General features: G+C 45.3%; 1 protein-coding gene across 8 annotated transcripts in view; it reads left to right on the top strand.

Annotated features, from left to right (window-relative positions):
* Positions 1 to 4912: 4912 nt before the first annotated feature.
* ncapg (non-SMC condensin I complex, subunit G) overlaps positions 4913 to 15838 on the top strand; it is a 77812-nt gene continuing 66886 nt past the window's right edge. For 6 of the 8 annotated variants that reach the window (XM_071408469.1, XM_071408468.1, XM_071408473.1 and 3 more), the window contains exons 1-3: positions 4913 to 5027; positions 5725 to 5842; positions 8225 to 8443. In XM_071408469.1, coding sequence (XP_071264570.1) covers positions 4924 to 5027; positions 5725 to 5842; positions 8225 to 8443 — 441 coding nt within the window. In that variant the 5' untranslated portion in view covers positions 4913 to 4923. Of the gene's footprint in view, positions 5028 to 5194; positions 5333 to 5355; positions 5474 to 5724; positions 5843 to 8224; positions 8444 to 15838 lie in introns of those variants that run through there. The other 2 variants (XM_071408471.1, XM_071408472.1) reach the window with 2 other exon arrangements.

Raw genomic sequence — 15838 nt, 5'->3', positions numbered from 1 at the left:
AGTAGTATATTCAAGGTTGCAAAAGGCTTCTAAAGTTTGTAATTTTAATTTTAAAATGTCAGACTTACACTAAGGAAACATGTATGAACCTCTACAAAACATGTCCATTAGTTATATATCCACATAATAATTCACATCTTCTGTTGCTGCATGATTATTTTCCTGCTGTAGCAAATTGCCTCAAATTAAGATCCTACATCTGTAGGACACCCATGCGCGGCGGGTTAATATCCTAGGCTGGCCTAAATGCATTTCATATTTATTTATTTATTTAACTAGGCACGTCAGTTAAGAACAAATGTTTATTTACAATGACAGGCCTACACCGGACGACGCTGGGCCAATTGTGCGCCGCCCTATGGGACTCCCAATCACAGTTCGGTTGTGATACAGCCTGGATTCGAACCAGGGTGTCTGTAGTGACGCCTCTAGCACTGAGACGCAGTGCCTTAGACCGCCGCGCCACTCGGGAGCCCGAGTGCATACAAGCTGCTTTATAGCCATTACTATTCTATCACTCTATACATCCTCAAGTTCCCGCGGCTGACCTAAATAAAGGAAGTGGTTTGGTGAGCAGAGACAGAGTGGAGCCTTGTGCCCTTCCCACGGGTGTGTTCTGTTATGACCTCCATTCCTTACCAGCTGCCAGCGAGCGAACAGCTGCGGCCTTCACAGCCCGGAAACAACAGACAGGGCTGGACAGGCAGACAGACGGCCTGGCCTTCACAGCCCGGAAACAACAGACAGGGCTGGACAGGCAGACAGACGGCCTGGCCTTCACAGCCCGGAAACAACAGACAGGGCTGGACAGGCAGACAGACGGCCTGGCCTTCACAGCCCGGAAACAACAGACAGGGCTGGACAGGCAGACAGGCGGCCTGGCCTTCACAGCCCAGAAACAACAGACAGGGCTGGACAGGCAGACAGGCGGCCTGGCCTTCACAGCCCGGAAACAACAGACAGGGCTGGACAGGCAGACAGGCGGCCTGGCCTTCACAGCCCAGAAACAACAGACAGGGCTGGACAGGCAGACAGACGGCCAGATAGATAGATAGATAGATAGATATACAGACCGATAGTATCTGTTATTACTACTACATAGACCGATAGTATCTGTTATTATTACTACATAGACCGATAGTATCTGTTATTGTCACTACATAGACCGATAGTATCTGTTATTATTACTACATAGACCGATAGTATCTGTTATTATTACTACATAGACCGATAGTATCTGTTATTATTACTACATAGACCGATAGTATCTGTTATTATTACTACATAGACCGATAGTATCTGTTATTATTACTACATAGACCGATAGTATCTGTTATTATTACTACATAGACCGATAGTATCTGTTATTATTACTACATAGACCGATAGTATCTGTTATTATTACTACATAGACCGATAGTATCTGTTATTATTACTACATAGACCGATAGTATCTGTTATTATTACTACATAGACCGATAGTATCTGTTATTATTACTACATAGACCGATAGTATCTGTTATTATTACTACATAGACCGATAGTATCTGTTATTATTACTACATAGACCGATAGTATCTGTTATTACTACTACATAGACCGATAGTATCTGTTATTATTACTACATAGACCGATAGTATCTGTTATTATTACTACATAGACCGATAGTATCTGTTATTATTACTACATAGACCGATAGTATCTGTTATTATTACTACATAGACCGATAGTATCTGTTATTATTACTACATAGACCGATAGTATCTGTTATTATTACTACATAGACCGATAGTATCTGTTATTATTACTACATAGACCGATAGTATCTGTTATTATTACTACATAGACCGATAGTATCTGTTATTATTACTACATAGACCGATAGTATCTGTTATTATTACTACATAGACCGATAGTATCTGTTATTATTACTACATAGACCGATAGTATCTGTTATTATTACTACATAGACCGATAGTATCTGTTATTATTACTACATAGACCGATAGTATCTGTTATTATTACTACATAGACTGATAGCATCTGTTATTATTACTACATAGACCGATAGTATCTGTTATTATTACTACATAGACTGATAGCATCTGTTATTATTACTACATAGACCGATAGTATCTGTTATTATTACTACATAGACCGATAGTATCTGTTATTATTACTACATAGACTGATAGTATCTGTTATTATTACTACATAGACCGATAGTATCTGTTATTATTACTACATAGACCGATAGTATCTATTATTACTACATAGACTGATAGTATCTGTTATTATTACTACATAGACCGATAGTATCTGTTATTATTACTACATAGACCGATAGCATCTGTTATTATTACTACATAGACCGATAGTATCTGTTATTATTACTACATAGACCGATAGTATCTGTTATTATTACTACATAGACTGATAGCATCTGTTATTATTACTACATAGACCGATAGTATCTGTTATTATTACTACATAGACTGATAGCATCAGGGCTGTTATGAGATTTCATTCTTCCACTTCTCTAGCCTGATGTTTAGTATTCAGAGCTCCCTTGTTCTAGTTTATAAACATTAACCTGTGTTAAGAACCTAGGCTTACTCAAAATAATTTCTTTATGGCAGTCTCAGCTCATATCTTGCAGGCATGTCCATTGTGAGGGCAGGGCGGATAAATGTCCATTGTGAGGGGCAGGGCGATGGATGGGGCAGGCGGATAAATGTCCATTGTGAGGGGCAGGGCGATGGAGGCCCAGGCGGATAAATGTCCATTGTGGGGGGGGGCAGGGCGATGGAGGCCCAGGCGGATAAATGTCCATTGTGAGGGGGGGCAGGGTGAGGGAGGCCCAGGCGGATAAATGTCCATTGTGGGGGGGGCAGGGCGATGGAGGCCCAGGCGGATAAATGTCCATTGTGAGGGGCAGGGCGATGGAGGCCCAGGCGGATAAATGTCCATTGTGAGGGGCAGGGCGATGGAGGCCCAGGCGGATAAATGTCCATTGTGGGGGGGGGCAGGGCGATGGAGGCCCAGGCGGATAAATGTCCATTGTGAGGGGGGGCAGGGTGAGGGAGGCCCAGGCGGATAAATGTCCATTGTGAGGGGCAGGGCGATGGAGGCCCAGGCGGATAAATGTCCATTGTGAGGGGCAGGGCGATGGAGGCCCAGGCGGATAAATGTCCATTGTGGGGTGGGGGGCAGGGTGAGGGAGGCCCAGGGGGATAAATGTCCATTGTGGGGGGGGGGCAGGGTGAGGGAGGCCCAGGCGGATAAATGTCCATTGTGGGGGGGGGGCAGGGTGAGGGAGGCCCAGGCGGATAAATGTCCATTGTGGGGGGGGGGCAGGGTGAGGGAGGCCCAGGCGGATAAATGTCCATTGTGGGGGGGGGGCAGGGTGAGGGAGGCCCAGGCGGATAAATGTCCATTGTGAGGGGTGAAGGGGGTTATATTTGCTATTCTCTGAGGGCTTATGTTCCGAACCCGCTATGGTGCTTTCAGGGGCGTCATGCACCCCCAAAATCAGAGGAGGCATAAAGTACTAGGTGTGGATGGCTGGGGGGTGGTCTTGAGGGGGGCTTAACCCATGCTCTACATAGGGAACTACACCATACGTAAGTTGGAGAATTTTGCATTTTTCAAACAACTGAAACAGAAAAACTACAGGGGTTTTTGAGAGAAGGCCCGAAGAGAGAGAGAGACAGAGAGGATGAGTAGACATTTTACCTAGTAAGGATTTCTTCAAATTCACTTTCTTTTTTTTTTGCCAGGCAAGTCAGTTAAGAACAAATTCTAAGTTACAATAACGGCCTACCGGGGAACAGTGGGTTTAACTGCCTTGTTCAGGGGCAGAATGACAGATTTATACCTTGTCAACTCGGGGATTCGATCCAGCAACCTTCCCAACTACCGGCCCAATCCTCTAACCACTAGGCTTACCTGCCTCCTCTAACCACTAGGCTACCTGCCTCCTCTAACCACTAGGTTACCTGCCTCCTCTAACCACTAGGCTTACCTGCCTCCTCTAACCACTAGGCTACCTGCCTCCTCTAACCACTAGGCTTACCTGCCGCCCCAATCATGTGTTATTTGCTATGGTAATTCATTGTATCTCACAGATGGAGTGGACATCCCAGAAGATTGATTTGGTGAAAGCAGCAGCAGAGAATGTTTTGGGCGTGTCAGAGATTATAGTATGAACAACAGGAGGTTGAGAGAAGTGTTTCCATCCTCCCAGGCCGACGGCCGGCACGGTGTAGGATCTGTTGGGGCCAGAGTAGTGGGAAGGGGTGGTGGGTTTGTTGGGGATAGTGGTGTGTATTTAGGGTTAGATGGTGGTGCAATTCATTATTTCAATTTTTTTGTAAAAAAAAAAGAAGAAGAAGCAATTCACAGTCCGACTTGTGAAAGGTCGGAAATCCACATGACGAGGGAGAGGGCAAATGTTTTTTTACAAGGAGCTGGGTAGAACCTTTTTTTTTCTATTGTGTTATTGACTATGCGTTTGTTTATTTCATGTGTTTTATTTTAATTTTATTTAACCTTTATTTAACCAGGTAGGTTAGTTGAGAACAAGTTCTCATTTACAACTGCGACCTGGCCAATAATAAAGCAAAGCAGTGCGACAGAAACAACAACACAGAGTTACATATGGAATAAACAAGCGTACAGTCAATAACACAATAGAAAAAAGCCAATATACAGTGTGTGCAAATGGCGTGAGGAGGTAAGGCATTAAATAGGCCATAGTAGCGGAAGTAATTACAATTTAGCAAATTAACACTGGAGTGATAAATGTGTAACTCGGTGTTGTTTGTGTCGCACTGCTTTGCTTTATCTTGGCCAGATCGCAGTTCTCAACTGGCGTACCTGGTTAAATAAAGGGGAAATAAAACAAAATAAAAAAGAAGGGGAATGACGTGGTCAACACAAATCTCACCTCTCGCGAGACTGGCAGTTACATTTGAAAACGGGCGGCAGACGCAGACACGACAAGCAACTCGAGTTGTCAATAACAAGTAAGAACAAACGGAATTCGAATTTTATTTTTTATGTGTTATATGTTATTTATTTACGAAATAAACTATATTGAAAATATTAATGCTTTTGTGAAACGTATTATTCCCGTGTCCAACCTCTTTGGTACTGTTGAGACAATGTTTTTCTGCCTCAGTATGTCCGTAGGGAGCTTGAGGAGTGGCCGGAGGGAGAGAAACGTTAGCTAGCTAGCTTCGTTAGCCAGATATTTTTAGCTTTTAAAACAGTTAATTATTGCATAATAGAGGACTTTATTTGAGATAGCTATTCTAGCCGAAGTGGACGGGTGAGATATTCGTCCGGAATAGTGAAATGGGGTCATTTTGAAGAAAGTTTCGCTAATTGAAACTAGAGTTAGATAGCCAACGTCGTTAATACTGTAGCTACTACAGCTGCTACGACGTTGGCTATGGTAGCTAAATACCAGGTAGCTAAATTAACGTCGAATAGCCACAAACAGTGCTTGTTGTTGGATGTTTAACCCAATTTTCCAGTCACATACCTCGACTGCTTCCCTTCATTGTTGAATACGTTAACTAGGCTTATTGTCTTTTTTTGTGTGCTAACTAGCCAACTAGTGTAGTTTAATGCTAGTGTGGTTTAATGCTAGTTTAGTTTATACCGGTGTTTGTTTGAATGATAAGGTTGTAGCTAACTGTACGTTTTTATTTTCTTCAGGAGAGAAAAGATGACTGGGGAAAGTGAGTTGGCGATAAAAGAGGCGTTTCAACGCGCTCAGAAAGGACACAACAACAAGGCTAAACTGGTGGCCAGTCTCAAGAACACGTACAACAAGGTACACACGCCTATAAACACACAGACACACCTGTAAACACACCTGTAGACACACCTGTAAACACACCTGTAAACACACCTGTAAACACACAAACACACCTGTAAACACACCTGTAAACACACAAACACACCTGTAAACACACCTGTAAACACACAAAAACTGTAAACACACCTGTAAACACACAAACACACCTGTAAACACACCTGTAAACACACAAACACACCTGTAAACACACCTATAAACACACAAACACACCTGTAAACACGCCTATAAACACACAAACACACCTGTAAACACACCTGTAAACACACAGACACACCTGTAAACACGCCTATAAACACACAAACACACCTGTAAACACACCTGTAAACACACAGACACACCTGTAAACACACCTGTAAACACACAAACACACCTGTAAACACACCTGTAAACACACCTGTAAACACACCTGTAAACACACAAACACACCTGTAAACACACCTATAAACACACCTGTAAACACACCTGTAAACACACCTGTAAACACACCTGTAAACACACCTGTAAACACGCCTATAAACACACAAACACACCTGTAAACACACCTGTAAACACACAGACACACCTGTAAACACACCTGTAAACACACAAACACACCTGTAAACACACCTGTAAACACACAAACACACAAACACACCTGTAAACACACCTGTAAACACACCTGTAAACACACAAACACACCTGTAAACACACAAACACACCTGTAAACACACCTGTAAACACACAAACACACCTGTAAACACACCTGTAAACACACCTATAAACACACAAACACACCTGTAAACACACCTGTAAACACACAAACACGCCTATAAACACACAGACACACCTGTACACACACCTGTAAACACACAAACACGCCTATAAACACACAAACACACCTGTAAACACACCTGTAAACACACAAACACACCTGTAAACACACCTGTAAACACACCTGTAAACACACAAACACACCTGTAAACACACAAAAACACCTGTAAACACACCTGTAAACACACAAACACACCTGTACACACACCTGTAAACACACAAACATGCCTATAAACACACAAACACACCTGTAAACACACCTGTAAACACACAAACACACCTGTAAACACACCTGTAAACACACAAACACACCTGTAAACACACAAACACACCTGTAAACACACCTGTAAACACACAAACACACCTGTAAACACACCTGTAAACACACCTGTAAACACACAAAAACACCTGTAAACACACAAACACACCTGTAAACACACCTGTAAACACACAAACACGCCTATAAACACACAAACACACCTGTACACACGCCTATAAACACACAAACACACCTGTACACACGCCTATAAACACACAAACACACCTGTAAACACGCCTGTAAACACACCTGTAAACACACAAAAACACCTGTAAACACACAAACACACCTGTAAACACACCTGTAAACACACAAACACACCTGTAAACACGCCTATAAACACACAAACACACCTGTAAACACACAAACACACCTGTAAACACGCCTATAAACACACAAACACACCTGTACACACGCCTATAAACACACAAACACACCTGTAAACACGCCTGTAAACACACCTGTAAACACACAAAAACACCTGTAAACACACAAACACACCTGTAAACACACCTGTAAACACACCTGTAAACACACAAACACACCTGTAAACACGCCTATAAACACACAAACACACCTGTAAACACACAAACACACCTGTAAACACACCTATAAACACACAAAAACACCTGTAAACACACCTGTAAACACACAAACACACCTGTAAACACACAAAAACACCTGTAAACACACCTGTAAACACACAAACACACCTGTAAACACACCTGTAAACACACCTGTAAACACACAAACACACCTGTAAACACACAAAAACACCTGTAAACACACCTGTAAACACACAAAAACACCTGTAAACACACAAACACACCTGTAAACACACCTAATCAATCAATCAAATGTATTTATAAAGCCCTTTTTACATCAGCCGATGTCACAAAGTGCTGTACAGAAACTCAGTCTAAAACCACAAACAGCAAGGATGCAGGTGTAGAAGCACGGTGGCTAGGAAACACTCCCCATGTATACACACACACACACACACACACACACACACACCGTACAATAAGGTGTAAACACATAGTGACACACACATGTTTAAATCACTGTTTCTGTTAATCCTCTTTCTATTACCAGTAAGAGAACCACCATCCTTACCCCGTTTCCTGTGTGTCTGTCCCCGTGTGTCTGTCTCTCTGTCCTGTGTGTGTGTCTGTCCCTGTGTGTCTGTCTCTCTGTCCTGTCCCTAGTTGGAGGACAAGACATTGTTCCACGAGGAGTTTTTCCAGTACCTGAAGCACGCCATGATCGTGTACAAGAGAGAACCGGCTGTGGAAAACGTCATAGAGTTCGTCTCCAAATTCTCCACCAGCTTCCAGACGCCTTCCACCGAGGGAGGAGAGGAAGAGGAGGATGAAGAAGAGGACGAGAACCCCTTCCTCAGTTACATGTTCAACTTCCTGTTGGAGGTACTACAACTGAGTCCCAAACTATCTCTTATGTACTGCATTGCTTTTAACCAGGGCCCTATGGTAGTAGGCTAGGGTGGTATACCGTATACCTGGGGTATTTGTAAATATCCACATAATAATTTTTCAATACTGTTGAAACAATACATTTTTTTCTTTATACATTTGAATATTTGTAGGTAGTTTAAAAAGAAGTAAATATCTGCAGTCAACTTGTGAAATACGTCAGAAGATATAAAGCAGATCACATTCTTCATTTCACCATAATGTTTCATTATGAAGCTCACCTGTTGTCCATAGTCAAGCACAACAATGAGGAGAGGCCTGAGCCTTGTGAGTCACTGTCACGTGCTTGTTTACAAGCACAACAATGAGGAGAGACCTGAGCCTTGTGAGTCACTGTCACGTGCTTGTTTACAAGCACAACAATGAGGAGAGACCTGAGCCTTGTGAGTCACTGTCACGTGCTTGTTTACAAGCACAACAATGAGGAGAGACCTGAGCCTTGTGAGTCACTGTCACGTGCTTGTTTACAAGCACAACAATGAGGAGAGACCTGAGCCTTGTGAGTCACTGTCACGTGCTTGTTTACAAGCACAACAATGAGGAGAGACCTGAGCCTTGTGAGTCACTGTCACGTGCTTGTTTACAAGCACAACAATGAGGAGAGACCTGAGCCTTGTGAGTCACTGTCACGTGCTTGTTTACAAGCACAACAATGAGGAGAGACCTGAGCCTTGTGAGTCACTGTCACGTGCTTGTTTACAAGCACAACAATGAGGAGAGACCTGAGCCTTGTGAGTCACTGTCACATGCTTGTTTACAAGCACAACAATGAGGAGAGACCTGAGCCTTGTGAGTCACTGTCACGTGCTTGTTTACAAGCACAACAATGAGGAGAGACCTGAGCCTTGTGAGTCACTGTCACGTGCTTATCTACAAGCACAACAATGAGGAGAGGCCTGAGCCTTGTGAGTCACTGTCACGTGCTTGTTTACAAGCACAACAATGAGGAGAGGCCTGAGTCTTGTGATGCGTTGTCACCTGCTTATTTACAAGCACAACAATGAGGAGAGACCTGAGCCTTGTGAGTCATTGTCACCTGCTTATTTACAAGCACAACAATGAGGAGAGACCTGAGTCTTGTGATGCGTTGTCACCTGCTTATTTACAAGCACAACAATGAGGAGAGGCCTGAGTCTTGTGATGCGTTGTCACCTGCTTATTTACAAGCACAACAATGAGGAGAGACCTGAGTCTTGTGATGCGTTGTCACCTGCTTATTTACAAGCACAACAATGAGGAGAGACCTGAGTCTTGTGATGCGTTGTCACCTGCTTATTTACAAGCACAACAATGAGGAGAGACCTGAGTCTTGTGATGCGTTGTCACCTGCTTATTTACAAGCACAACAATGAGGAGAGACCTGAGTCTTGTGATGCGTTGTCACCTGCTTATTTACAAGCACAACAATGAGGAGAGGCCTGAGTCTTGTGATGCGTTGTCACCTGCTTATTTACAAGCACAACAATGAGGAGAGGCCTGAGTCTTGTGATGCGTTGTCACCTGCTTATTTACAAGCACAACAATGAGGAGAGGCCTGAGTCTTGTGATGCGTTGTCACCTGCTTGTTTACAAGCACAACAATGAGGAGAGACCTGAGTCTTGTGAGTCACTGTCACGTGCTTGTTTACAAGCACAACAATGAGGAGAGACCTGAGCCTTGTGAGGCGTTGTCGTGCAGCACGCGGGAAGGTGGTCTAGTAACAGTATGGAATTCACATCCTAAATGTTTGCCAGCTAAATATCTTATAACTATTAAGTTAACTGTCTAACGTGCTAAACGATTGTCCGGACGTCTTGGCTGGTTCAGTGAGACAGGGTCTAGGTCTGCTGATTCAGTACCACTACGTCTTGGCTGGTTCAGTGAGACAGGGTCTAGGTCTGCTGATTCAGTACCACTATGTCTTGGCTCCTGGTTCAGTGAGACAGGGTCTAGGTCTGCTGATTCAGTACCACTACGTCTTGGCTGGTTCAGTGAGACAGGGTCTAGGTCTGCTGATTCAGTACCACTACGTCTTGGCTGGTTCAGTGAGACAGGGTCTAGGTCTGCTGATTCAGTACCACTACGTCTTGGCTGGTTCAGTGAGACAGGGTCTAGGTCTGCTGATTCAGTACCACTATGTCTTGGCTCCTGGTTCAGTGAGACAGGGTCTAGGTCTGCTGATTCAGTACCACTACGTCTTGGCTGGTTCAGTGAGACAGGGTCTAGGTCTGCTGATTCAGTACCACTACGTCTTGGCTGGTTCAGTGAGACAGGGTCTAGGTCTGCTGGTTCAGTACCACTACGTCTTGGCTGGTTCAGTGAGACAGGGTCTAGGTCTGCTGATTCAGTACCACTATGTCTTGGCTCCTGGTTCAGTGAGACAGGGTCTAGGTCTGCTGATTCAGTACCACTACGTCTTGGCTGGTTCAGTGAGACAGGGTCTAGGTCTGCTGATTCAGTACCACTACGTCTTGGCTGGTTCAGTGAGACAGGGTCTAGGTCTGCTGATTCAGTACCACTACGTCTTGGCTGGTTCAGTGAGACAGGGTCTAGGTCTGCTGATTCAGTACCACTACGTCTTGGCTGGTTCAGTGTGACAGGGTCTAGGTCTGCTGATTCAGTACCACTACGTCTTGGCTGGTTCAGTGAGACAGGGTCTAGGTCTGCTGATTCAGTACCACTACGTCTTGGCTGGTTCAGTGAGACAGGGTCTAGGTCTGCTGATTCAGTACCACTACGTCTTGGCTGGTTCAGTGAGACAGGGTCTAGGTCTGCTGATTCAGTACCACTACGTCTTGGCTGGTTCAGTGTGACAGGGTCTAGGTCTGCTGATTCAGTACCACTACGTCTTGGCTGGTTCAGTGTGACAGGGTCTAGGTCTGCTGATTCAGTACCACTACGTCTTGGCTGGTTCAGTGAGACAGGGTCTAGATCTGCTGGTTCAGTACCACCAGGTCTTGGCTGGTTCAGTGTGACAGGGTCTAGGTCTGCTGATTCAGTACCACTACGTCTTGGCTGGTTCAGTGAGACAGGGTCTAGGTCTGCTGGTTCAGTACCACTACGTCTTGGCTGGTTCAGTGAGACAGGGTCTAGGTCTGCTGATTCAGTACCACTACGTCTTGGCTGGTTCAGTGAGACAGGGTCTAGGTCTGCTGATTCAGTACCACTACGTCTTGGCTGGTTCAGTGAGACAGGGTCTAGGTCTGCTGGTTCAGTACCACTACGTCTTGGCTGGTTCAGTGAGACAGGGTCTAGGTCTGCTGGTTCAGTACCACTACGTCTTGGCTGGTTCAGTGAGACAGGGTCTAGGTCTGCTGGTTCAGTACCACTACGTCTTGGCTGGTTCAGTGAGACAGGGTCTAGGTCTGCTGATTCAGTACCACTACGTCTTGGCTGGTTCAGTGTGACAGGGTCTAGGTCTGCTGATTCAGTACCACTACGTCTTGGCTGGTTCAGTGTGACAGGGTCTAGGTCTGCTGATTCAGTACCACTACGTCTTGGCTGGTTCAGTGAGACAGGGTCTAGGTCTGCTGATTCAGTACCACTACGTCTTGGCTGGTTCAGTGTGACAGGGTCTAGGTCTGCTGATTCAGTACCACTACGTCTTGGCAGTGTGACGTGATAATGGTTACAGATGTCTGGTCTGGTTGATATCTAGATTTATTGAGGTAACACCACACAGTGTGACGTGATAATGGTAAAATATGTCCGGTCTGTAAAAGGCCTTCACTGGTTAGCTTCTTGTGATCCGGCTTCTCTTGGTAACAGCAGATAAATCCCCTCGTGGAAAAGATCCCTGTTGTCTTAATATTTGTTTTGTGCAGAAAAACTGAGTAGAATTTGAGTTACTTGTTAAACTTTATGAGCTGAGATGTCTGTCCAGGCAAATAGTTTTTCAGAGACTGTATATAAAACCGTTAGCATTTAGCTAGCATTCACTATGGGATTTTACATGTACTCGTTAGCATTGCTAACCTTCAGATTGAATATTAGTGGTGTTCAGTGGCAGTATTACCGGATATCCCATGATGGCACAAGGTCGGTAGAACTATCTGCATACTGCTCAAGACTATATGTTAGTACTTCCCCTTATTAGTGGATAGGATGCTGTTTGGGACACAGTCAGCCTCTCACAGTATCTGATATAAAACAGGACCAGACGGTATCTGATATAAAACAGGACCGGACGGTATCCGGTATAAAACAGGACCGGACGGTATCTGGTATAAAACAGGACCGGACGGTATCTGATATAAAACAGGACCGGACGGTATCTGATGTAAAACAGGACCGGACGGTATCTGATGTAAAACAGGACCGGACGGTATCTGATGTAAAACAGGACCGGACGGTATCTGATATAAAACAGGACCGGACGGTATCTGATGTAAAACAGGACCGGACGGTATCTGATGTAAAACAGGACCGGACGGTATCTGATGTAAAACAGGACCGGACGGTATCTGATGTAAAACAGGACCGGACGGTATCTGATGTAAAACAGGACCGGACGGTATCTGATATAAAACAGGACCGGACGGTATCTGATATAAAACAGGACCGGACGGTATATGATATAAAACAGGACCGGACGGTATATGATATAAAACAGGACCGGACGGTATCCGATATAAAACAGGACCGGACGGTATCCGATATAAAACAGGATCGGACGGTATCCGATATAAAACAGGACCGGACGGTATCTGATGTAAAACAGGACCGGACGGTATCTGATGTAAAACAGGACCGGACGGTATCTGATGTAAAACAGGACCGGACGGTATCCGATGTAAAACAGGACCGGACGGTATCCGATGTAAAACAGGACCGGACGGTATCCGATGTAAAACAGGACCGGACGGTATCCGATGTAAAACAGGACCGGACGGTATCCGATGTAAAACAGGACCGGACGGTATCCGATGTAAAACAGGACCGGACGGTATCCGATGTAAAACAGGACCGGACGGTATCCGATGTAAAACAGGACCGGACGGTATCCGATATAAAACAGGACCGGACGGTATCCGATATAAAACTGGACCGGACGGTATCCGATATAAAACAGGACCGGACGGTATCCGATATAAAACAGGACCGGACGGTATCCGGTATAAAACAGGACCGGACGGTATCCGGTATAAAACAGGACCGGACGGTATCCGGTATAAAACAGGACCGGACGGTATCCGATATAAAACAGGACCGGACGGTATATGATATAAAACAGGACCGGACGGTATATGATATAAAACAGGACCGGACGGTATCCGATATAAAACAGGACCGGACGGTATCCGATATAAAACAGGATCGGACGGTATCCGATGTAAAACAGGACCGGACGGTATCTGATGTAAAACAGGACCGGACGGTATCTGATGTAAAACAGGACCGGACGGTATCTGATGTAAAACAGGACCGGACGGTATCTGATGTAAAACAGGACCGGACGGTATCTGATGTAAAACAGGATCGGACGGTATCTGATGTAAAACAGGACCGGACGGTATCTGATGTAAAACAGGACCGGACGGTATCTGATGTAAAACAGGACCGGACGGTATCTGATGTAAAACAGGACCGGACGGTATCTGATGTAAAACAGGACCGGACGGTATCTGATGTAAAACAGGACCGGACGGTATCTGATGTAAAACAGGACCGGACGGTATCTGATGTAAAACAGGACCGGACGGTATCTGATGTAAAACAGGACCGGACGGTATCTGATGTAAAACAGGACCGGACGGTATCTGATGTAAAACAGGACCGGACGGTATCTGATGTAAAACAGGACCGGACGGTATCTGATGTAAAACAGGACCGGACGGTATCCGATGTAAAACAGGACCGGACGGTATCCGATGTAAAACAGGACCGGACGGTATCCGATGTAAAACAGGACCGGACGGTATCCGATGTAAAACAGGACCGGACGGTATCCGATGTAAAACAGGACCGGACGGTATCCGATGTAAAACAGGACCGGACGGTATCCGATGTAAAACAGGACCGGACGGTATCCGATGTAAAACAGGACCGGACGGTATCCGATGTAAAACAGGACCGGACGGTATCCGATGTAAAACAGGACCGGACGGTATCCGATGTAAAACAGGACCGGACGGTATCCGATGTAAAACAGGACCGGACGGTATCCGATGTAAAACAGGACCGGACGGTATCCGATGTAAAACAGGACCGGACGGTATCCGATGTAAAACAGGACCGGACGGTATCCGATGTAAAACAGGACCGGACGGTATCCGATGTAAAACAGGACCGGACGGTATCCGATATAAAACAGGACCGGACGGTATCCGATATAAAACTGGACCGGACGGTATCCGATATAAAACAGGACCGGACGGTATCCGATATAAAACAGGACCGGACGGTATCCGATATAAAACTGGACCGGACGGTATCCGATATAAAACAGGACCGGACGGTATCCGATATAAAACAGGACCGGACGGTATCCGGTATAAAACAGGACCGGACGGTATCCGGTATAAAACAGGACCGGACGGTATCCGGTATAAAACAGGACCGGACGGTATCCGATATAAAACAGGACCGGACGGTATCCGATATAAAACAGGACCGGACGGTATCCGATGTAAAACAGGACCGGACGGTATCCGATGTAAAACAGGACCGGACGGTATCCGATGTAAAACTGGACCGGACGGTATCCGATGTAAAACAGGACCGGACGGTATCCGATGTAAAACAGGACCGGACGGTATCTGATGTAAAACAGGACCGGACGGTATCTGATGTAAAACAGGATCGGACGGTATCTGATATAAAACAGGACCGGACGGTATCTGATATAAAACGGGACCGGACGGTATCTGATATAAAACGGGACCGGACGGTATCTGATATAAAACGGGACCGGACGGTATCCGATGTAAAACGGGACCGGACGGTATCCGATATAAAACGGGACCGGACGGTATCCGATATAAAACGGGACCGGACGGTATCCGATATAAAACGGGACCGGACGGTATCCGATATAAAACGGGACCGGACGGTATCCGATATAAAACGGGACCGGACGGTATCCGATATAAAACTGGACCGGACGGTATCCGGTATAAAACGGGACCGGACGGTATCCGATATAAAACGGGACCGGACGGTATCCGATATAAAACGGGACCGGACGGTATCCGATATAAAACGGGACCGGACGGTATCCGATATAAAACTGGACCGGACGGTATCCGGTATAAAACAGGACCGGACGGTATCCGATATAAAACAGGACCGGACGGTATCCGATATAAAACAGGACCGGACGGTATCCGATGTAAAACAGGACCGGACGG

Source organism: Salvelinus alpinus, chromosome 6, assembly GCF_045679555.1.
Source record: "Salvelinus alpinus chromosome 6, SLU_Salpinus.1, whole genome shotgun sequence".
In the NCBI taxonomy this organism is placed as follows: domain Eukaryota; kingdom Metazoa; phylum Chordata; class Actinopteri; order Salmoniformes; family Salmonidae; genus Salvelinus; species Salvelinus alpinus.
The sequence above is the reverse complement of the archived record's forward strand: the minus strand, read 5'-3'. Positions and strand labels throughout refer to the sequence as shown.